The 24,406-nt window shown below is 41.3% G+C and overlaps 2 protein-coding genes across 2 annotated transcripts in view; both read left to right on the top strand.

Annotated features, from left to right (window-relative positions):
* Positions 1-7,140, top strand: part of LOC132872517 (metal transporter CNNM4) — a 108,303-nt gene extending 101,163 nt beyond the window's left edge. The window contains exon 7 of the mRNA XM_060907412.1: positions 3,303-7,140. Coding sequence (XP_060763395.1) covers positions 3,303-3,545 — 243 coding nt within the window. The 3' untranslated portion in view covers positions 3,546-7,140. The remainder of the gene's footprint in view (positions 1-3,302) is intronic.
* Positions 7,141-19,669: 12,529 nt separating this feature from the next.
* Positions 19,670-24,406, top strand: part of ckap2l (cytoskeleton associated protein 2-like) — a 127,725-nt gene continuing 122,988 nt past the window's right edge. Inside the window, exon 1 of the mRNA XM_060907411.1 lies at positions 19,670-19,801. Within this exon, the coding sequence (XP_060763394.1) occupies positions 19,759-19,801 (43 nt within the window). The 5' untranslated portion in view covers positions 19,670-19,758. The remainder of the gene's footprint in view (positions 19,802-24,406) is intronic.

Here is a 24,406-nt window from a genome sequence, read left to right as displayed (position 1 = left end):
CGGTTTAATGTAAACGGACAGTGCATCCGCGAAGAAAACGAGACAGATACGGTCTAATGTAAACTTGGCCTATGTGTCAGCCCTGTGATGACCTGGCGACTTGTCCAGGGTGTACCCCGCCTTTCGCCCGTAGTCAGCTGGGATAGGCTCCAGCTTGCCTGCGACCCTGTAGAACAGGATAAAGCGGCTAGAGATAATGAGATGAGAGAATGAGATGAAATTTCAAATGACTTTGCAGTCAGTACCTTTAAGTAAAGTAACAATTACTCAAGGTTTTTTGTTTTTGTTTTTTTGCCTTGAACTTGAACATCAAGCCATTTAATATTTTAATGTCGAAGAAATTTCTGATTTGAAATTGAAAAGAGATTCTGGTTGAATTTATAGAGTTGAAGAATTGCAGCTATGATTTAACAGTTAAAAAAATCAGTTTTTTGGCTAGCAATACCATCTTTACAAAACGATTAAACCTGGGGGCGTCGTGGCTCAGGTGGATGGGGCGCCATGCCGGGGACCCGGGTTCGGTTCCGGCCCGAGGTCATTTCCTGATCCCTCCCCGTCTCTCTCTCTCTCCCGCTCGTTTCCTGTCTCTACACTGTCCTATCCAATAATAAAGGTGAAAAAAGCCCCCCCCCCCCCCCCCCCCCCCCCCCAAAAAAAAAAAAAAAAAACGATTAAACCTAATAACCTTCTGGAAGCTGTTTAGTGTTAAAGCTAGTAAAAGGTACAGTTCTAGTATAGCTGATTTCTCCATGGAAATCCTTCACGATAGTTAATTCCTTTCCTTTTCAAATTCTGTTTGTCTTCTCACCATTTTTTTAATGGGGTCTTGTTTATAGATGCACACTTGATAGCCAAACCCCGTTTAACTAAATTAGGAATATCAGAGAAATTTCTATATGTTCTCATAGATCATGCAAGAGACACCGTTATCTTTTATTTTGGAGGGGCGTGAAAGCTCCTGTGATGTAAATTACATCTCTGTGAACCTAAAATCCATTTACCACATTTTTAAACAAGGTTGTTTTTTCGGATAAAAACTATCGCTGTGACCCACATTTACACATATGTGTAAAAACATGAGCCCATCTGCTGCAGCTGTATTTCTTGGATCACATTTCTTGTATTTTGTATCCAGGAAATGTGGAATTATTTGGAATTGTACAGCCATGATATTGCTCAGAATTGGCGTATATAATTTGCTAACTGTCTTACTATCTCACGTCATATTTTTACTGTATGTGAGCTGAATCACATCACCTTCTGCGTAATGCTTGTGAGTAAAGATAACATGATGTGTTGCAATGTCCGGGGAAAAAAATAATAAAATAAATAAATAAATAAATAAATAAAGGCAGCTTTTGTACAATGATCTGGCTTGATAAAAGGTGGCTTGCGTACATTGTGCAGATTTTTTTGTGCGTTACATCTGATTTGAATGCAAGTTAATCAGTTTGATGCAATCTGACTACGTCTACAAAGTTGTGCTTGCGTTAATGAGAGAAATAATGCGGGTACATTCAAGTGCATTTGTATATTTCCACTGAGTTGGTGTTTGTGCTGTTGTTTATGTTGGCTGCTGCAGAAGACCAGTAGATTTTCAAGAACCTAACTCCTTTTCGTTGGTTTGTGTGCACTTCCTTAAAGGTATAAATCTCAGGTTTCCATGATTTTGATTTATAAAGATTTATAATGATACAAAAGGATTTATAATAGTATTTGACAATACCACTGACTCTGGTACAGTACGAGTCCGATTCAGAAGGCAGTGATTTGATATGATGATGCGATGCACAATGGGATCATGGACATATGATCATATTTTATAGACAGCAATTACACACAAGGTGACAAATACCTCATACTTGAGGTTTTGTTTTGTTCGTTTCTTATTGGCTGTTTTGTTTCATTCGTTTCATGGTGGCTTTTTCGTTCATTTTTTCATGTTGCTGTTTTCGTTTGTTTCATGGTGGCTGTTTCGTTCGTTTCATGACTTTCATTTGTTTCATGGTGGCAGGTTCGTTTCATGGTGGCAGGTTTGGTTCGTTCATTTCATGTTTTCATTCATTTCATGGTGGCGTTTTGGTTTCGTTTGTTTTATGGTGGTGGGTTCATTTCGTTCGTTTCATGGTGGCGGGTTTGTTTCATGGTGGCGGGTTCGTTTCGTTCATTTCATGTTTTCATTCATTTCATGGTGGCGTTTTGGTTTAGTTTGTTTTATGGTGGCGGGTTCATTTCATTCGTTTCATGGTGGCGTTTTTGTTCGTTTCATGGTGGCGGGTTCGTTTCATGGTGGCGGGTTCATTTCGTTCATTTCATGGTGGCGGGTTCATTTCGTTCATTTCATGGCGGCGGCTTCGTTCGTTTCATGTTGCTGTTTTCGTTTGTTTCATTGTGGCTGCTTTGTTTCATTTGTTTCATGGCTGTTTCGTTTGTTTCATGTTGTCGTTTTTGTTTGTTTTATGGTGGCTGTTTTGTTCATTTCATGGCTGTTTCGTTTGTTTCATGGTGGCGGGTTTGTTTCATGGTGGCAGGTTCATTTCATGGTGGCGGGTTCAGTTCGTTTGTTTCATGGTGGCGGGTTCGGTTCGTTCGTTTCATGTTGCCATTTTCGTTCATTTCATAGTGGCTTTTTGGTTTCGTTTGTTTCATGGTGGCGGGTTCATTTCGTTCGTTTCATGGTGGCGTTTTTGTTCGTTTCATGGTGGCGTTTTTGTTTGTTTCATGGTGGCGGGTTCGTTTCATTCGTTTCACGGTGGCGGGTTCGTTTCATTTGTTTCATGGTGGCAGGTTCGTTTCATGGTGGCGGGTTCGTTTCATTCGTTTCACGTTGCTGTTTTTGTTTGCTTCATGGTGGCTGCTTCGTTTTGTTCGTTTCATGGCTGTTTCGTTCGTTTCATGTTGCCGTTTTTGTTTGTCTTATGGTGGCTGTTTTGTTCATTTCATGGCCGTTTCATTTGTTTCATGGTGGCGGGTTCGTTTCATTCATTTCACGGTGCCCATTTCATTCGTTTCATGTTGGCTGTTTCATTTTGTTTGTTTCATTTAAATTTTTAGGATGATCTAGATGTTCAAAGGAAGTGTAGTCTTAACCCTTATAGTACTAGTAAGCACTTTTACTCAATAAGTGCATGCAAAATCACAAAAAGCAACTGAAGTTAGTAGGCACCAAATAACCTTGAAAGAATAAAATAGGATTAAAACATCCCCGGCGTGTATCCCTGTCACATCAGTCATTTATTTTGATATATATTCATGTTAAGTGCTTCCATCTCTCTCTCTCTCTCTCTCTCTCTCTCTCTCAGGTCACTCGATCGCAGTATCAGAACGGTCTGATGGCATCGCGGTTGGACAATTCTCCCCAGTCTCCAGACAGCGGACAGATGCGCGTGGAGAACAGCACACCTGCAGTGTCTCAGTCTCCATCCAACAACACGCTCACACTCCCCACGACGGACACACCGCCAGACGAACACACGTCACTCCTAATCGAGCAGAACTGTGTGTCTCCTCGCCAAGCCAATCACAGTACACACAGCGAGATCTGACGCTCACATACCTTTCTAACAGCATGCTTAGAGGTTACCATCAAATACACTACTTTATACACACACTGTTTCCAGCCTGATTAATGAAACTGTCAGATGTCTGAATGACAGACCCATGCACCCATTTAATATATTTAACAGTCTGAGATTCTTCAGTCGTACAACTTTAAGCTGCCAAAATGAAGGGCAAAAAATGGAGGGAGAAAAAAAATCTGCGTGATTGCACTGAGAAGTTAAGTCTGAATGACAGAATGCCTGGACGGAGTAGTTTTTGATCTGGGCATTTTAAAGACTGATTTTTTTTTTCTTTTTAAAGAACACTTGTTTTGAAACCAAATGTTTTGTTTTATTTTCTGGTTTTCAATGGGGAAAGTGGGTGAGTGCTCGCTCTCTTTATTTTTATTTTTTATTTATTTTTTGGGGCGGGGGTAGGGGGTGGGTTTGACATCAGATATACACAGTTACACTCACAGGTAAGACCATAGATTGAAGGAATACTCCTTGGTTTTTCAGACTAATCTCTACCCAGTGTGTGTGTGATGAACACAGATGAGAATTTTGATGCGAGGGGGAAAAACTGACTTTATAATGGAAGAGCAGTTGTTGGAATGTCAAGTGTACTTATAAATTAAGCTCTACGTTGTAATGTATAATTTATTGGTTTACAGTTGAGGCTATACACTCACTGGCCACTTTATTAGGAACACCCATATATCCACCTGCTGTTTTATGCAGTTCTCTAATCAACCAATCCCTTGATGTATAAAATCATACAGAAACAAGTCAAGAGTTTCAGTTCATGTTCACGTCAAACATCAGAACGGGAAAAATTGTGATCTCAAAGTGTGACTTTCTTTCACCGTGGCACGGGTGTCGGTTTGAGCCAGACGGACTGGTTTGAGTATTTCAGAAACTGCTGATGTCCTGGGGTTTTCACACACAAACAACAGTCTCTAGGGTTTACACAGAATGGTTGTTGGGGGGGGGGGGGGGAACAAAAAACATTGAGTTGAGTAACCGACAGTTCCGTGGGTGGAAACAAATGCCTTGTTGATAAGAGAGGTCAGAGGAAAATGGACAGATTGGTTCGAGCTTTTTTTGTCAGGAAGGATATAATAACTCCTATAATCAGTCTTTACAACCGTGGTGAACAGACAAGCATCTCAGCATGCAACAGAAGACCGTCCCTGTGTCCGAAATCGCTCACTCGTTCACTACTCCCGACTCACTATATAGGGAATTACTATATAGAGGACTATATATTGAGCTCATTAGTAAAATGAAACAGACACTAGTCTGTCGCACTGGTATTTACGTCATTACTTTCGCACAATTAAAACGTGCCAGATCAGTCGGCCGGGTGGGTTTCAAAATAATAAATACATGCCTGTATTTTTGTGATAAATCCATATTATACTGAGCGTATTTCCTACATTAATCAATACAAAGTACCTGCATCTTTCAGTTCTTTTAAATCAAGCCTGAATACTTTCTTTCTTTCTCCTTTGCCGCTGCCTTTTATTCAATCAAATTTGAGACTTTTAATTTGATTTCTTTCAGTGCAACCACAATGCATGATGGGATATACTGCTTTGGTTAGTGACCATCGTTGTACACTTTTCGTGATGCATTGTAGGATACTTTGAGTGCACTATATAGGGTGTAATAATCCTCACTATCGTTTCGGGCAGCACTACAAAAGGGCGGCCTCACTATATAGTGCCCTATATAGTGAGTACGGAGCGATTTCGGACACAGGGTATATTGGGTTCCACTCCTGCAGCCAAGAACAGGAATCTTAGACTCAAGAACAAGTTCCTATTAAAGTGACCAGTGAGTGTATTTTTGACATGGAATAATGGCTTTTATTCTATCCACATTCACTGGATATGAGCAACCGTGTGCTCTGATTGGCTACTCTACTACTTGGATATCAGCTTCTATACCGTGAGTAGAGAAAATGGCGGAGTGTGTTACTGAACCAACCGAGGACGAAATAAAAACGCTACTCGAAAACAACCCCCACCCCACCCAAAAAAAAATAAGCAACAAAATATGGAATGAAAGTATTTGATGGTAAGAATGTGGGTTTTTTTGTTTGTTTGGTTGTTGTTGGTTTTTTTTTAAGTTTTCAGGAATTATTCTTACAGCATTTTTCACAAATTGCTCCTGTCATTTCGCCGGTTTGTTTGCATTCTAAGCGGAAGTGATTTTGTCGGACGTTTTGTGTAAAGTTTTAATTTATTGAATTTGCAAAAAAAATAACAAGAAAAATGCTTGGTTTGTCAAAATCCGGTGAATGTGGATAAAATAAAACAGTTATTCCGCTCACTCTCGTCGTACACGGATTATAGCGATCGGCTCATGTACGACTCGATTTTGTGGAATAACTGCTAAATATGTCAACGAAGTGGTGAATGTATACGTATGTATAGTTTAACAACTGCCCTTTAACTTCCATATATAAAGTCAACACACTGTCTAATTTTTATTATTTTATTTTGTACAGGGAAATGTGTCTTAATTCTTATCTGTAGCAATCATGCCGACACTCCAGATGTAGAAAGAAGAGATTAAGTTGAAAGCACGGAACTGTTCCTATCCAAAAGTTGTGTGTTCATGCTTAGCTGTTTTAAAGAATCAACATCTTTTAATCCTAATCGCACCAAAATCCAAGATGTATCTCAGGGAGACACTAAGCACCATAATCTCTATGTTAAACAATTGTTTTCCACTATACAACTATAGAGCAAGTGACCAAAAAAAAAGAAAGAAAAGGAAAAAAAAACCCAAAAGCATGTTGAAATTTCATCTCGTATGGAGTCCATGTATTCACCTACTGTAAATGAACTGTCAAACGTTTTTTTTTGTCCAGTCCGTGGACTTCTCTTCGTGTTTAAGTGAATCACTGTTGTGACTGAGTCTAGTTGTTGTTTTGCAATGACTCCGGGTTTTTCCGTTTGATTTTTTTTGGTTTGGTTTTTTGTTTGTTTTAATCCAAAGTGAGCAAGGCTGTATCGAGGGGAAAATGGAATCATTTCCTGTTTCAAAGGACAATGCCTTGCATAAATGAGCTTTAAGACTTTGTGGTTCAAATATTGAACTTGAAGTTAACCCACCAGGAATATAAATATATACATACTGTATTTATTTGACATAAAAATTCAAGTTGTATATTTTCTTGTGAAATGTACATTTTGTCCTTTTTTTTTTTTAAATTTCCGATTGTGTTTTATGGTTCTTGCCTTCAGAACATATATTTCAGATCAACAGCATGTCTCGGTACTCGGTCATTCATCTGTGTCCCAATTCTGGTCCGTTTAAGACAATCTGTAGTTGCATACAAACCAAAAAATATCTTTTATTTATACAAAAATGAGTCGGAAGAGTCCTGGAGATGATACTGTACGTAGGTCTTTCATGATGTTAGCTTTACTTGTTTTATTTGTCTTTAGGTTCTGGTTGTTATTTTTTCCACTGTGAGGATTTTATTTTGCTTTATACCAAATCTGGAAAAAAAAAATCCATCTTAAATAAACTGTATGCAGGGCAACAGTGTTAGCCAAATAAATATCCGAGAGCCTGTTCTTCACAATCTGTGACATCTGTTCATCATGAGAGTCTCACTCCATCTGGGGTTGAGCTGTGATTGTGAAAGATGCTGCTAATTTTCTGGGTTTGTGTTTTGGCCGTTGTTTGCGGTTTGAAAGAAAGAAAGCACAACTTTATTCATCACACACTTGTGAAATTTCCTCTCTGCATTTAACCCATGTGAAGCAGTGAATGCACACATGCGTGAGCAATGAGCACACACACATACCCAGAGCAGTGGGCAGCCATGCTAACAGCGCCCGGGGAGCAGTTCGGAGTTAGGTGCCTCGCTCAAGGGCACCTCAGCCCAACGCCGTCCAATATTAACCTAACCACATGCCTTTGGACTCAAAAAGTCCAAAGTTTGTTCTGATAAAGTTGAGAAATATCCATCGGTGGTTTGATTTTTATTAAATTGAAATGGTTTCAGAAATTGTGAAATACTTTTGCAAAAGCTTCTAAACCCTGAGGATTATCTCATCTCATTATCTGTAGCCGCTTTATCCTGTTCTACAGGGTCATAGGCAAGCTGGAGCCTATCCCAGCTGACTACGGGCGAAAGGCGGAGTACACCCTGGACAAGTCGCCAGGTCATCACAGGGCTGACACATAGACACAGACAACCATTCACACTCACATTCACACCTACACTCAATTTAGAGTCACCAGTTAACCTAACCTGCATGTCTTTGGACTGTGGGGGAAACTGGAGCACCCGGAGGAAACCCACGCGGACACAGGGAGAACATGCAAACTCCACACAGGAAGGCCCTCGCCGGCCACGGGGCTCGAACCCGGACCTTCTTGCTGTGAGGCGACAGCGCTAACCACTACACCACCGTGCCGCACCCTGAGGATGATTATTATTATTATTATTCAAGTAACTAGATACTCAATGATGAGGGTAAAATTAATGTTATAAGAATGATGGATTGATTTTTTTTTTTTACAGTTTAGAGCAGAAGTATCATTTTGGGTAAAAGGACACTGTGCACTCAGTCCAAGGTAAAGTGGGTGGGGCCTAACATAATGGACATGGGAAAAGAGAGAGTAAAGGGCCTGGGCTGGTTTTATCACAGGAAGTATCTTTATTCCTGAATCTCTTTGTACTTGCATGGTCGAGTCCTCTGAACACAGGGCTGGATCCAGCTCTTACTAACAGGGTGGGCCAGGAAACTCATCTCATTATCTCTAGCCGCTTTATCCTGTTCTACAGGGTCGCAGGCGAGCTGGAGCCTATCCCAGCTGACTACGGGCGAAAGGCGGGGTACACCCTGGACAAGTCGCCAGGTCATCACAGGGCTGACACATAGACACAGACAACCATTCACACTCACACTCACACCTACGGTCAATTTAGAGTCACCAGTTAACCTAACCTGCATGTCTTTGGACTGTGGGGGAAACCGGAGCACCTGGAGGAAACCCACACAGACACGGGGAGAACATGCAAACTCCGTACAGAAAGGCCCTCATCCGCCACGGGGCTCGAACCCGGACCTTCTTGCTGTGAGGCAACAGTGCTAACCACTACACCACCGTGCCGCCCCGTATATATGTGTTAATATAATAAAAAGAAAATCACACACTGACTTGAAGATATCAAGTTTTATCTTCTTGTGTTGAAAAGCTCGCATTTTTCATACGAAATACATTGCAGCTCTGAGTGACATATTTAAATAATATTAGTTGGCTTTTTTTTGGTGGTATATCAGATATATTCCATTCAGCTAGCATGATACTGAACGAGTCAAATACAAGGAGCTGGAATGGAATATATCTGATATACCATGAAAAAAAGCCAGCCAATATTATTATTATTATTATTATTATTATTATTATGCATTCCTTTCGGGTGTTCAACGGGTCTTTCTCTTTCAAAATTCTCTCAAAATCTAACGTATTTAACGAAGCAAACCTGGCGGCCATGTTTGTTTGCAAATTGTCACAGTCGCTCGCTAGCGTGGAAGTTTTATGTCTCCAGTGTGTGACATCATGTTGCCTTGACAACCATGTGATATCGTAAACCATATTCAACGCTCATTCTCCATTGGGTAGAGTGACGTAATGCAGGTAGGATAAGCGGTATGCTAACAATATTGCACGCTATCGAACCAAATGAATGAAACCCACTAGAAGGGAATAGAACACATTTTTATTTCATTGAAAAAGTGTCCTGTATGTATAATAATTCACAATATTTCACTTCAGTGGCGTCACTCCCAGTGTTTTCCCGCTGACTAGACTTGTGTTGTCAAAATGGCAAACCGGATCAAAATTAAAATTCTTTTGATTAACTTGTGAGGTTTTTTGTGGTTATGGATGTGTCCATATAATATAAAGAATGTTACACGGTGGCGTGAAGATATGAAATTTACCTTCTCGTATTGAAAATACGTTCACCACTCAAAGATAAACTTTATATCTTTGTGCAACCGTGTAATATTATATATTTATTAGCTCTATCCACTCCTGGATTGTCAGAAGATGGAAACTTCTGAAGGGCAGATGATTTATATTCTTCTCTTATTCCAGATTTTTATTGGGTTTTGATCCATGGAATTTGCACATCATCTAAATCAATAAATTCCAGATTTTTGTGAGCCAGCACTGTGAATTGGGGGATCAGTCATAATGGAAAGTTCAGTGACTTTCCATGTGGCAAGAAATGCTGCATACCACATTAATTAATTGCTTAATCTGGGCTGCGTTCATCCTTTCTCAGGAACTGCAGAGTTGTGGATATACTGTAATTCTGGGTTTGTTTGTTTGTTTGTTTGACTGACAAATAAATCTGGAAATGATTTTATTCATCTCAGAAAGTTATTCAGAAGAAATGTCTTCAAGGAGTGCATGAAATAAGAAAAAAAAATTGTGGAACATGTGTGTACTGTCCCAGAATCAGAATCAGTTCTGTGACTGAGGCCAAGGAAAGAAACATCATTCCAGATGTGTATGTCTCTAATTTTCGTTAAAGGAAGTCATAAATAATCTCTGCCTCATGAGGGTGTTTTAGAAATGTACATGGTCATCAACGGACAAATTTCAACAGGAATGTGGCTTGCTAATCGATTAGAAGAATATAGAAACATATACAGCCATTGCAAATAACTATAATAAATTATAAGGCCAAAAGTATGCAGACACCTGACCGTCACACCTATATATGCTTGTTGAACATTTCACTCCAAAGTTAGTTCCCCTGTTGCTGCTGTAATGGCCTCCGCTCTTCTGGGAAGGATTTCCACTTGGTTTTAGAGCATGGCTGTGGAGATTTATGTTCATTCAGCCACAAGAGCATCGAGGTCCGGCATTAATTTTGGATGAGGAGTTTTGGCGCACAGTCCACGCCTCAATTTGTTACAAAGCTGTTCAGTGGGATTGATATCAGGGCTCTGTGCATTACACGCGAGTTCTTCTACTCCTACCTTGGCAAATTGTGTCTTCATGGACCTCCCTTTGTGCACAGGTGCATTGTCTGGCTGGAACAGGTTTGGGACCCTTGGTTATATCCATCAGTCCATCTATAGCGCTTATCCATTTGGATTGTGAGAGAAGCTGGAATCAATCACAGCTGACTTCAGGCAAGAGGCAGGATACATCCCAGGAAGATCGCCAATCTATCTCAGAACTAACCCAGAGACACACAAGCATTCACACTCACATTCACCCCTTACTGTAGTTCCTATAAAGAGATGTTTCATCCATCGGTGGCATGGTGGTGTAGTGGTTAGCACTGTCGCCTCACAGCAAGAAGGTTCTGGGTTCGTGGCCAGCGGGGGCCTTTCTGTGTGGAGTTTGCATGTTCTGCGTGGGTTTCCCCCAAAGACATGCAGTTAGGTTAAAGTGCATATTCTGGACAAATTTCATGTTTTTTTTTATATGAAAGTATGTCCCTTTACACACTCATCCAGAAGGGTAATTTTGCACAAGGCCATCTGTCTACAGCAGAAAAGAAATAAAATAACAAAACATGTCTGGAAAAATCCCAAGGAAGTCTGGAGCCAGATTTGTGATGTTATCTGCGGAAGCGCCAGCAGGCTGCGTGAGCTTTGCACGGTTTCAGTGTGGACCAAGCGCTCCCATTTCTCTCTCATTGTCCGGTCTTTTGGGAAGCGATGAGTACTAATCCCATCAAGATTGGTGTTGCTACACCCTCCTATGATACATCTGTTAACCATTTTAATAATTATGTGATAACGTTGAAGAAATTTGCAGAAAACCACCACGTCGTTTTCTCATAAACAAACCAGTGCTGACGTAGGATTCAGAGGAAGGCGTCCCGCAGATGACGTCACGAAAATTAATGTTTGCTGGGAAATCCAAATGCCAAGTTTTTTCAGAGGCGGACCAATTCGCCTCAAATGGCTTGATTTCAACTGAATTTTTCTGGTATTGTGCAAGGTAAAAAAATTGCAGAGAATGCAGAATGTTACAGATATTTGACCATAGTTTAATATAAAATAGGAGAATTACATTGATCTTGCTCCTGAATTTACCCGTGATATGCACTTTAACATGGGGTGGCCTTGGGCTGAGGTGCCCTTGAGCAAGGTACCTGCTCCCCGGGCGCTGTAGTGTGGCTGCCCACTGCTCTGGGTGTGTGTGCGTGTGTTCACTGCTTCAGATGGGTTAAATGCAGAGGATGAATCTCACTGTGCTTGAAGTGTGCATGTGACAAATAAAGGTTTCTTCTTTCTTCTTCTCCAATTCTAGAGCATACAAAGACATCCAGTACAATTGTTGACTTTTTAAACTTTGTGGCAACAATTTTGGGAAAGAAGCCATAGTCTAATGGTTAGAGAAGCAGCTTTGGGACCGAAAGATTGCCGGTTTGAGTCTCTGGACCAGCAGGAATGGCTGAAGTGCTCTTGAGCAAAGCACCTTAGCCCTTACTGCTCCCCAGGCTGCTCTAGGTGTGTTGTATGTTGCTCTGGATAAGAGCTTCTGCTAAATGCCATTAATATAAGAGCCATATATGGGTATGATGGTTAGGTGTCTATATACTGTACTTTTGGCCATATGTTGTACTTTTCAATGATAATCCAGGCTTTTTATCACAGCAGATACGTGAACTAGTCAACTTGCATATTAGTCTTTACCAGGGCTGCCAACTTTTCAAAATTCCTTGGAGTGAGATTTTTGGGGGGGTCGACGGCAAAATTTTTCTGCAGTGGGAATTTTGTATTCAGTTTGATATTCGCTTGTCCCCCTGCATTCTGGTGTTTTGTTTGTGGGTCGTCCAGCTGGAGATGGACAATGAAGGGGGGGGGGGGGTTTAGATTTTGGATTTAGTAGATGTTCCTGCATTCTGGTGGATTTTTGGAGTGGCCTGCTGTGCCATACCTACATTCTTACACACCCTGACTTGCCAGGCCTTCAGCTTGTGGCCAACAAAAGCACCAAGTTTTGGCTTAAAAGCCCCCACACTAGAAAACTACAGATGACCGCCAATGTTCCTGTAGCCCTATAGACCTGCTCTTCTGTCTGCCCTGTTTGTTGCTCTTCTGTCTGTTGTTCTGTCTGTCCTGTCTGCCTTTTCTGGCTTGGCTGGACTGTCAAAATAAAATATTCCGCTTTTGTCCTGCCAGTGGTCTTACCCTTCGGGACATCTTACCTTTGAAAGAATTCAAATAGTCATGTTGGTTTAATAAATCTACGCAGTCACAACAACATGCCTTTTCCTGGAGGACAAGTTTCTTGTGTTTATTCTGAATCTTACCTGCTCTGAGTGGTAGGCAAGCCTACAGCAAAACGGTCAAGTTCTTTGATATTACAGGTGACTATGCTTTATTTACTTTAACTGAGCAATTACATACATCATAAATAATTAAAAATAAATACCCTGTAAATAAACAATTGGTATGGTGGCTAATGGCTCTTCTTGCATTAGTAATATTATCTCTTACTTGGTTTATTTTACAATATTTCCAGTATGGCTTCAAATAAAGTCATAAAGTATGATGACATACAGTAAACAAACTAAAAATGCGCCTTAATAAACGTGTGCTAAGGAGGTGCTCTCCCGTGCTGCTTGTTGGGGAAGACAGAGACTGTGGCACGGCAGTAGGCCTATAATGATTTAGCATGCCTAGTACACAGCTCTCGATATGGCATTAAATATTCTCACAACACTTATAGGCTAAAACGATTCAGAAACTTTATATAAGTTCATAATTACGCCAGTAACGCCACACATTGGCGTGCATATGTACAAACCTATCTGAGACACCCGTCTTCAACTCGGATACCTTCTTCTCCCTCCTCTTCTTCTAAATTGACGGTAGGCAATTATCCAACTTCCGGCGAGTGCAGCATCATTAGATGCGCCACCTACCATAGGGGAGTGTGTACAGAGGGAACACCTCTCTGCCTGTTTAGCCGTGCGTAAGGCATAATTGATCGATCGCAAGTGGTTGGCGCGACGCAATGGGTAGCCTAGATCAGATAGATAAACTAGATTTTTTTCTAGCGTGAGAAATCGGAGGTATGGCATGTGAGTGTGTGAAGACAGTCAAATGCGTGTGTTGGCAGCCCAGGTCTTTACTCTTGCAGTCCATTTTCTTCAAAATGCATCCCAGTTTTTATGCAAAACATTTCGGCCATTTTTTTGGTAAAGAATCTGGACGAAAGAACGAGAAGCTGTTTGGGAGCCGAAAGAGTCACCTCTTATTAGTGAGCTGATTCAAATTATTCACTGAAAAGAATCAGAATTCGCAGTGTTAGTTCACAGCAACCAGGGGCGTCAGAAGCATTTTTAATGGGGGGCACACTGGGGGGGGGGGGGGTCTGGGGGTCCTCTGCCAGAAAATTTTTAATTAATTAGATGCCATTTCCTGCATTCTGGTGTATTTTTAACAGGTTGTTAACACACCTAATTTTACCAACAAGTCACTTAATTCAATGACTATTTTAGAGACTCAGCAATAAGTCCTCATTCAACTAGTCCACATATTCATCAGCCTGTTTTTAAACCCACTGCTCTGCCTAAGATAATCAGATGAACGTGACACAATTTATCACCAACAATGACTTTATGGGTGCATTTTACTTTTTATTTTGTGTTTCCTTTTTTATTTAGTTTTAGATGTAACACAACATGCCACTGTGCCAAGCAGTAGTGACACTCAACTGTATGTTTAAAAATAAGAATATTCATAATTTCACACAATGAACAGGCATGACATGGCATCATGCAAACTTCAAAACACACAATCACACTGTGTCAAGCAACGGTGACATAAAAAATAACTTCACACAATGAACAGGTGCAATTTTGTTCCCTGCCAACAGTGACTTTAGTGGGTGCGTTTTACTTTTTTCCAATTTAGTGATACTCGTAACAAAAATGACGTGGCATCATGCAGTCTTCATAACACAAAATTACAGTGTGTCAAGCAACGACACATAAAAGAGAACTTCACACAATGAACAAGTGCAGTTTTGTCAACCTACATGCAATGGTGGTACTACAGTAGCATTTACAGATCAGTATAACAAATAGATTTATAGATAGAACTCCTTCTTACATTGGTGCCACCACAATTTCTACCACTTCATAACTTATCCCCCTTTCCTTCACAATCCACCTGGAATAACATCCATCTCTCTCCATTGCTTCATCTCATCATCATCACAGGGCTGACACATAGACACAGACAACCATTCACACTCACGGTCAATTTAGAGTCACCAGTTAACCTAACCTGCATGTCTTTGGACTGTGGGGGAAACCGGAGCACCTGGAGGAAACCCACGCGGACACAGGGAGAGCATGCAAACTCCACACAGAAAGGCCCTCGCCGGCCACGGGGCTCAAACCCGGACCTTCCTGCTGTGAGGTGACAGCGCTAACCACTACACCACCGTGCCACCCCTCGCCATTGCTTTCCTTTCTACTATTCCTTCCCCATACACTGATTTCCCATGTTACTTTCCAGAAAACTGGCAAAGACCAGACAAAAGTTCTTCAAATCACAACAGGGAATCAATAAATATCATCAGAGCAGACTTGACCTCGTTCTTGGCATTACAATAAGGTCAGCCTACTGGGTTTGAATTAAATGATACCTAACATTAAGCTAGCTAATACATGTCTGTGAAGATTCTCAGTCATCCAGGTCATGGTAACTGTGGGTGGTAAAAGAGAGCAACTGGACTTGCTGGAAGATTCTTGAAGACGTTTGACCTCTCATCCGAAAGGCTTCTTCAGTTCTGTCTGACTAGTAGGGAGTATCAGGTATTTATCTTCTCATGGATGAAAAGCTCATCTAAGGTGTCGTTGAGTCATCCTGTTGGTATGGGTCACTGAGGGCTGAAAATGTGAATGGCCTCGAGAGTCGTTAGGGTGATCAATGGATTGCCCATTAAGGTGATCAATGGAATGCTGATTCTCTCTGTCCTCCTGTATGCCACTGAAAACAACTGGATTTTGGTGTGCATTCAGTTGTCTGGGAAGTGTGCAAAGGACTGCATTGTAGGTGGCTGATAAATGATGTCTTAGACCCCCACCTCTGTTCAGTGATGGCCGTTCCAGGTTGACAAAAATGGCTTCTTTAAGGGCCTCTGCATGCTCTTGCGACAAGGCTTTCGCAGATAGCTTTTCGCAGACAGTTGTAATTTATCGTTGAGCGGGGAGTAATAGACGTGTGCGATGTTATTCACTGCCACAACGCAAGGGGGCGCAAAGTCGCGAAATCGCTAGGAGTAGTTGGTGGGTGTGGTTAGTGGAGTGTTTATCCTCCGGTTACTTATAATGACTAGAACTGGAGTCGTATAGATGTACGTACTTCCTCGATCAACCGCTCTTCGTGCTGCTCCATCTTCGCTCGTGTTTTTAAAAATGGCGGTCGTGAAAACAACCAAACCGGGAAAGTAGGGAAGCGGAAGTGCGTGTACAGTGGATGTAGAGTGGACCAATCAGAGCCCTCTTGTCTGCGATGCTGTCTGCGAGGCTGTCTGCGATGCTGTTTGCGAGGCTGTCTGCGGTGGTCACAATTTTTGGGAGGTGCGTATGGGTCAACACAGGAGAGCCAGTTCCTCAGGCCAGGACTCTGCTGTCTACCTTCATCTTAACAACAAAGGACACTCTTTTCAGAATTGCAACGTACGCATTTTAGCCAGAGAGGATCGTTGGTATGAGCGAGGAGTTAAAGAAGCCATTTTTGTCAACCTGGAACGGCCATCACTGAACAGAGGTGGGGGTCTAAGGCTACATCCACACGACAACGGCAACGAGATGTTATTAAAAAAAAAATATCGCGTCCACATGGGCAACGGATCAGTAAAATATCAGGTACATATGGCAACGCAACGCTTGCTGAAAACGATGCAATACTCATGCCACACCTCTAGGTGCGCTGTAAGACGGTCCCATCGGAGACACCAGGACAATAGAAGAAGTAAGGACGCATGCACATAAACTATTATGCGCGAGACTTCATATTAGCCACAAAGTCAGGAAAATCTGTTCGTAAAGTTACGTTATAATGACCAAATACAATGAAAAGTATTTTTCCAGTCTCACCTGTGAAAGGTAATCCCATGTGATCTCGTTTGGATGGTAAACCTGTTGGTACAGTTAAACGCAGCACATGAATGAGGCATCTTTATTCTCCGCTTTGCCCCATCCAATATGGCGGCGAGGATGACGTATGATTCTACGCGGAAGGCAGCGTCTTTAATGGTCCGGAATAAATTGAATGCTACACGTTGATGGATTAATTTGTTCTTCTACGCCCTTTTTGAGGAATGTATTGTAGGACTTAAACCAACATCTGAAGAGGTGAGATCGCTCCTTTTTTTCCCTATTTTTGCTGGCGGGATTGACTCTGCCCTAAGGGCAGAGTCTCTCTCTCTCTCTCTCTCTCTCTCTCTCTCACTTTGCACCATTACACAATAAATATTCACAGTGAAAATATTTTGTAAGCGCGTTTCATGAACCAAGTTATAGGATTTGTTGACAACTCGCATCGAGTTCATTAAACTTCTACCCGGTGTGAAGCACTGACAGTCATGTGGTTGTGATGTCATCGTAAACAAATCCGTTCTACTCATCCAGACGACTTTGCAACGGCGCCATTGCCAGATCTTTCCACTCTGGAACCCGTTCTCAAAAGATTTCGTTTTGGGACACCCAAAACACCGGTGCCGTGTGGACGCCAGGCCGAAACGATAAACAATTTTATCAGATTCACCTGAATCCGTTGCCGTGTGGACAGGGCACAAGACATCATTTATCAGCCACCTACAATGCAGTCCTTTGCACACTTCCCAGACAACTGAATGCACACCAAAATCCAGTTGTTTTCAGTGGCATACAGGAGGACAGAGAGAATCAGCATTCCATTGATCACCTTAATGGGCAATCCATTGATCACCCTAACAACTCTCGAGGCCATTCACATTCAGCCCCCAGTGACCCATACCAACAGGATGACTCAACGACACCTTAGATGAGCTTTTCATCCATGAGAAGATAAATACCTGATACTCCCTACTAATCAGACAGAACTGAAGAAGCCTTTCGGATGAGAGGTGAAACATCTTCAAGAATCTTCAAGCAAGTCCAGTTGCTCTCTTTTACCACCCACAGCTAGCTAATACATCTTCTAACATTGACTAGCCAGCTAACTGTACTAACATTTCCATTGGGACAAAAAAAAAAAAACTGTCCTGTGGGGAAATTTTGACTTCCACTTCTTTGTAAAGAATTTCTTGATGTCCATTGATCACATCAATGGACATCAAGAAAACAACTGGATTTTGGTGTGCATTCAGTTGTCTGGGAAGTGTGCAAAGGACTGCATTGTAGGTGGCTGATAAATGATGTCTCAAGGCCTCTGCATGCTCTTGCGACAAGGCTTTCGCAGATAGCTTTTCGCAGACAGTTGTAATTTATCGTTGAGCGGGGAGTAATAGGCTTGCGCGATGTTATTCACTGCCACAACGCAAGGGGGCGCGAAGTCGCTAGGAGTAGTTGGTGGGTGTGGTTAGTGGAGTGTTTATCCTCCGGTTACTTATAATGACTAGAACTGGAGTCGTATAGATGTACGTACTTCCTCACTTCCTCGATCAACCGCTCTTCGTGCTGCTCCATCTTCGCTCGTGTTTTTAAAAATGGCGGTCGTGAAAACAAACCAAACCAGGAAAGTAGGGAAGCGGAAGTGCGTGTACAGCGGATGTAGAGTGGACCAATCAGAGCCCTCTTGTCTGCGACGCTGTCTGCGAGGCTTCTGCGGTGGTCACAATTTTTGGGAGGTGTGCGCAGAGCGTCTGCGAAGGTGGGGGGGCTACGCAGACACTGTCTGCGACGCTATCTGCGAGGACTGGGTTGTCAGCATAAATTGGCCTTTAGACCCCCACCTCTGTTCAGTGATGGCCGTTCCAGGTTGACAAAAATGGACATCTTCTAACATTGACTAGCCAGCTAACTGCACTAACATTTCCATTGGGACAAAAAAAAAACCCTGTCCTGTGGGGAAATTTTGACTTCCACTTCTTTGTAAAGAATTTCTTGATGTCCATTGTGTCTGGGGAGGAGCAAATACTGCAAACAATTCATCATCAACCAAGAATACCCCATTAGGCTAAGCTTATTTTATTGTTTAGTTGAACATTAATTTAACGTGGCCTAGGGTTCATTTTGAGGGCAGATAACAAAAGAATAAGGTTTTAGCAAAAGCTAGACATTGTGAGGTGGCAATGGGGATGACGTCACCTCCTCCACTTTCCAGCAGCTGCACCAACATTTCTGTGCCCGCGCTGAGATTCACTTCACTCGCGCGCGGTGAGCTGTTGTAGGGAGCGCCCGGAAAACCCGGAGTGGATTTTCAGTGCTCTGTGTATTCTCTTATCGATCAAGTGGAATGGATTCTTTCACGAAGCAATAGAAACGGCGCTGGGTGAACTCATATTTTATGCTAAATGTGGGCGGGTCCAAACGAAGAATTATGAAATGTGAAGGGGACACGCCCACTTCACATTCAATGGTGGCGACGCCCATGACGACAACACTAATAAATAAGGTTTACAGAGCATCTCTGAATTATTATAAATGTACATCTCGTCTTTAAATAAATATTATTAAATAAATAACCATGTACACGGTTCTTTGAAGTTGATTTCGGTTTAATTAAAAGACGTGACACGCCATACAGTAAAGTTAATGAATTTATACATCGTGTGCACCTGAATAATTGAAAAACGCGAATCGAAATGTTTATTTTAATTTAATTGTATACACGCATTATTTATGAATTAATTTGTTTGTTTGAAATAACGTTTCTTGAGAAGGTCAGCCATTGTTTTCCTACCCGTATTCGGACTTCTTCTCTCGGATTGGTCAGGCGTGTCGCGCTCTTTGAGCTGGGATTGGTTAGTAGGGTCATGCGCACGCGCAGAATTCTACACTGTCCAATCAGCGCGCCGGTGTTCGAGTTCCTGTTTTGTCACTATACGGGTGGGTTAAAAATAGCGACTTTTTCAAATCTTTGAATTGACCAATAGCGTTGAAATAGGCGGTAACCCCGCAAGATTCAAGTTGGTGTTTTGGTGACTGGTGTGCACGCGGCAAGCTGCTGATCAACAGTAGAACAAAAATAAAGGGATTTAATAAAAGAGAATGGAAAGAACTGATGAAGAGACGTCGAAACTTTCGCGGACAGGTAGACTGTAAACTTTTATACTGGATTGATTGGTTGAAACTAACGCTACTTGGTTTGATGACAGTCAGCTCCTTTCCTGGTTGTGTGTGATACTGGTGATTTTAAATGTATTGTCATTGTAATAAATGGTTTATAACATACTAGTTAACTAGTTAACAAGCTGAATGGTGGACTGGAGGACTGAGTGAGCTCTGTGGCATGTTTCAGGCTCCAGGCAACAGCTGTTTTCATGAATTATATCTGCATTCAAAAAAATTTTATGCAGATGAGCTAACTGTATACAATGCATGATAAAAAAATCTATCTATCTATCTATCTATCTATCTATCTATCTATCTATCTATCTATCTATCGTCTAAAATTCAAACTAACATGCTCAGTGTTGCCAACTATTTTCAGAGGAAAGTAGCTAAACCAAACTGTAGAAGTCGCTAGATGACGTCACATGCTAATTTGCATACTAAATTATTCAGAAGTCGCTAGCTGACGTCACAAACTAATCATTCATCATTACGAATAATTATATATGTGTTATTTACCAGCTGGGAGGTCCATATCATGAAATACCGTGACCAAGCAGACCGACCTTAAGCTGGTAAATAATATATTTTTTATTTTTTCTTTACCAAATTCTAACTGAAAACGAGAGCGCCCAAAAGGGAAAACCGAGGCGAGCCGGCATTTTGAATCCTCATTCACGGCTGTAATGCAAATTGCTTCCTCCTCGGTATACAAGTGCACTTCCATGGCAGGAAAAAAACCCTACATTTTGCTGCCTATATAGTCCCCTATTTATACAAAATTGAGTCATTCAGGATTCAGCCATGTTTTTGCTCGGCGTTAGCAAGTTACAGGTTTGTAGCTTTCTCCTGAAATGTTTTCTTTTATTTCTTTTTCCTCAGGGTAGTAAAACTCGCTTTCGCTGTGAGCACTGTTGTTATCGCTGTCCATGATGTAAAATTAATGCTATTCTCCTGAGAAATGTGAAAATAATTGTTGACAAAAATTGCTACTATGTTTGCTGTTGTGAGCGAGCAAGTCGTCAGAGGTCTGTAACCGGGGTCCGTACTGTAGGATACGGACCCGCTCGCCAGCCAATCAGAGCGCAGGATTTGGACCGCGAAAAAATAAAAACTAGTTATTCATCATTATCAATGGCATATTACATTGTAAATAAGGGTGAAGGAAGATGTTCACTTGGAATAGAATTTTAAAGCAAGCACAACTTTATTCATCACACACTTGTGAAATTCCTCTCTGCATTTAAAGCCCACCGCACACCTTCCCTATTCGCTTACGATTTTGTCGGGCCGATTAAATCGCTTGCGAATCGTAAATGTGTGCGGGGGCACCTCATAGCCGATTTCATTGGTTCTCGCTTCAGATCAAACTGGTCTTGATATTTTCGGATGTAATCTCCTTGTACGCAACACAATCGGCAGTGTGTGCGTTGTTACTACGATCTCATCGGTTACGATAATTTTAAACAGCCAATTGGAGTGCCAGGATTGATCACATGTGGACTGCAGACCGGGAAGCACAACTTGTGTCATTCTGGGAAGCGTCCACCTGTCTTTATGACATTAGTTCACCTGATTACAGCAAATGGGAAAAGAGGAACGAGGCTATGGCTGTAATCGTGTCAGCTTTGAAAATGCCTGGTAAAGTATTATAGCATTGTCAGTGGTACAGAAATCGCTTGTCCGGAATCCCGGAACAAGTTGAATTTTAAGAACGACGGAACAAATTAGAATCAGTTCTTATTATTGATTAGTCTAGTCGGGATTATTATCTGTTTTTTATTCTAATTATGTATATATATATGTGTGTGTGTGTGTATATATTACAAAATATATATATCACGTGATATCTTGAACACGTGACCCTCTATTCGGGCTGAATGTGTGCGGGGAATTTTGAACCGATCAAATTGGGCCCGTATACTCGTAATCGACTGCCCGACACATGAAGCCCTGATGAAATCGGGAAGGTGTGCACTGGGCTTAACTCATCTGAAGCAGTGAACACACACCCAGAGCAGTGGGCAGCCATGCTAACAGCGCCCGGGCAGCAGTTGGGAGTTAGGTGCCTTGCTCAAGGGCACCTCAGCCCAAGGCTGTCCCATATTAACCTAACTGCATGTCTTTGGACTGTGGGGGAAACCGGAGCACTCGGAGGAAATCCACGCAGACATGGGGAGAACATGCAAACTCCGCACGGAAAGGCACCTGCTGTCTGCTGGGCTCGAGCCCAGAACCTTCTTGCTGTGAGGCGACCATGCTAACCACTACACCACCATGCCACCCAGAATAGAAAATAAATTACAGATTATCTTTTGTTTCTTAAATAAATAATTTCTTCCAGAGAGAAGCCATCTTTGGTCATGACACCATGAACAAAACTTTTATGAATTTACAGGATACTAAACTTTTTTTTTAAAATCAAGAACGCAGACAAAATGAAGCAGTGACAGTGAATAGCTGTGAAGGAAAATGTTAACTTGTGTTTAGTGCTTATAAAAGGTAAGATCTGCAAAAAGAGTTTAAAACGAAGAACAAAGAGGCGAGAGGGCGGGACAAACACGGCTGATCAGTAAGTTGGTCGCACGCGCAACATAGTCAGTTTTTTTTCAAAAATAAAGCCGGCAAATCTAGTGACAGTCTCTAAGTTGGCAACACTGCATATTGTTTATTTTATGTAAGCCTTTATTTCATGCCTCATATAGTGTGCGTACAGTGGTATGCAAAAATTTGGGCACCCCTAGTCAAAATTGCTGTTACTTGAACAGTTAGACCAGTGGCGAGGAGCTGAAAATAGAGGGCATACCCCTCCAGGCGGTAGAACAAAGCGGGACCTGTTTTATTTGAAGGATATGGGTGTCTACTTCATAAAAAACATGGTTGTACAAAATTAATATTGTAACAACATATGGTCCTTATTTGCTGGACCATCTGCAAAATTCTATATCGCTATACCAGAGGCATTTCCTCTGCAATTAATGCACATATTGATGTGTGGGCATCAATATACTGCATCATTTAGGTCCATGATATGCTAATGCAACCTTTCTGGGCGTTTAATTTGATTTTCATCAATTTATGGGTGTATGCCCTCTATTTTCAGCTCCTCGCCACTGGTCTAACTGTTCAAGTAACAGCAATTTTGACTAGGGGTGCCCAAATTTTTGCATACCACTGTACACACACTATATGAGGCATGAAATAAAGGCTTACATAAAATAAACAATATGCAGTGTTGCCAACTTAGAGACTGTCACTAGATTTGCAGGCTTTATTTAAAAAAAAAAAAACTGACTATGCGCGTGCGACCAACTTAGAATCCAAATATTTTTGAGTTTTTTTCAGGTTGTTCCTTGAATATTTCAATTATAAATGATCAATTGTCAGGAAAATAAGGGAAAACTTATATCATTCTATAGTTTTAGATGTCTTTTATTCAAAAATACCAGTTTGAATTGTTCAGAATGGGTACAACACTGCCAATTAACCCTTTGTTTGCGACTGTGCATAAACCCGGATTTAACGTTGAAATCACAATTTGAGAAAATGAAGCCGATATTTTCTCTATGGATGAGTTGTACATTACTAAGGAGAGAAATCATTATTTCAAAGATGCAAATGTAGTCTGAGACATGTTTTCAAGCAATCTAACCCCTTCCTAGCTAATACAGGTTGATCGGGTCATTGGTCATACAAAACATTGCCGACATCTTTGATCGTGAAATTAGGTTTGCTAGCATAAGATATTTTTGAAAAGCACTATCTTACTAAACATCTGCTTCCTCTTCTATAAAAACCTGTTGATGTTTTTGTATTGAAACAATACACACATATTATTTGGATGGTGTGTACAACAACACGAAAACGAATAGAATATATTTTGTTCATTTTGTGCAGATCTGGATTCTTTTGTGCTGTTAACCCTGAACAGTTACTAGTAAATTTTATTTATTTAACCTTTATTTAACCAGGAAGTCCCATTGAGATTAAAAATCTCTTTTTCAAGGGAGACCTGGCCAAGATAGGCAACATTGAAAACTGTTACAGACATACAATATAAAAGAACATCAATAAATACATAGAGACAATATTACAACATTAAAATCGAAATTATACATTAAAAACACCGACATCTTAAAGAAGTCATCTCTAGATCCTTCAGTTTAGCTTTAAATTCATTTAAAGTAACTAGACAATCTAATTTAAACGCATTTTGCAGGTTGTTCCATGCCATAGGAGCTGAATAAGCAAAGGCCTTTTTCCCAAACTCAGTACGGACATTTGGGACTAAAAGCAGATAATGATCAAGGGAACGCAAGGAATATTGTCCCATAATCTTTGGCACCATGAAAACACACAAATAAGGTGGAAGCAAACCCAAAATGGCCTTGTATATAAAGGCGTACCAATGATGGAGCCTGCGAGTGGCCAAAGAAGGCCATCCCACCCGAGAGTAGAGGTCACAATGATGAGTCAAGCCTTTTGCATTCGTTATAAATCTGAAGGCAGCATGATACACTGAATCAATCTTATGGAGATACTGAGCAGATGTATTTCTGTACAACAGATCTCCATAATCTAAAAC

The sequence above is a fragment of the Neoarius graeffei genome, chromosome 24 (genome assembly GCF_027579695.1).
Source record: "Neoarius graeffei isolate fNeoGra1 chromosome 24, fNeoGra1.pri, whole genome shotgun sequence".
Lineage (NCBI taxonomy): Eukaryota > Metazoa > Chordata > Actinopteri > Siluriformes > Ariidae > Neoarius > Neoarius graeffei.
Note: the sequence above shows the minus strand (reverse complement) of the source record. Positions and strands in the feature narration are given on the sequence as shown.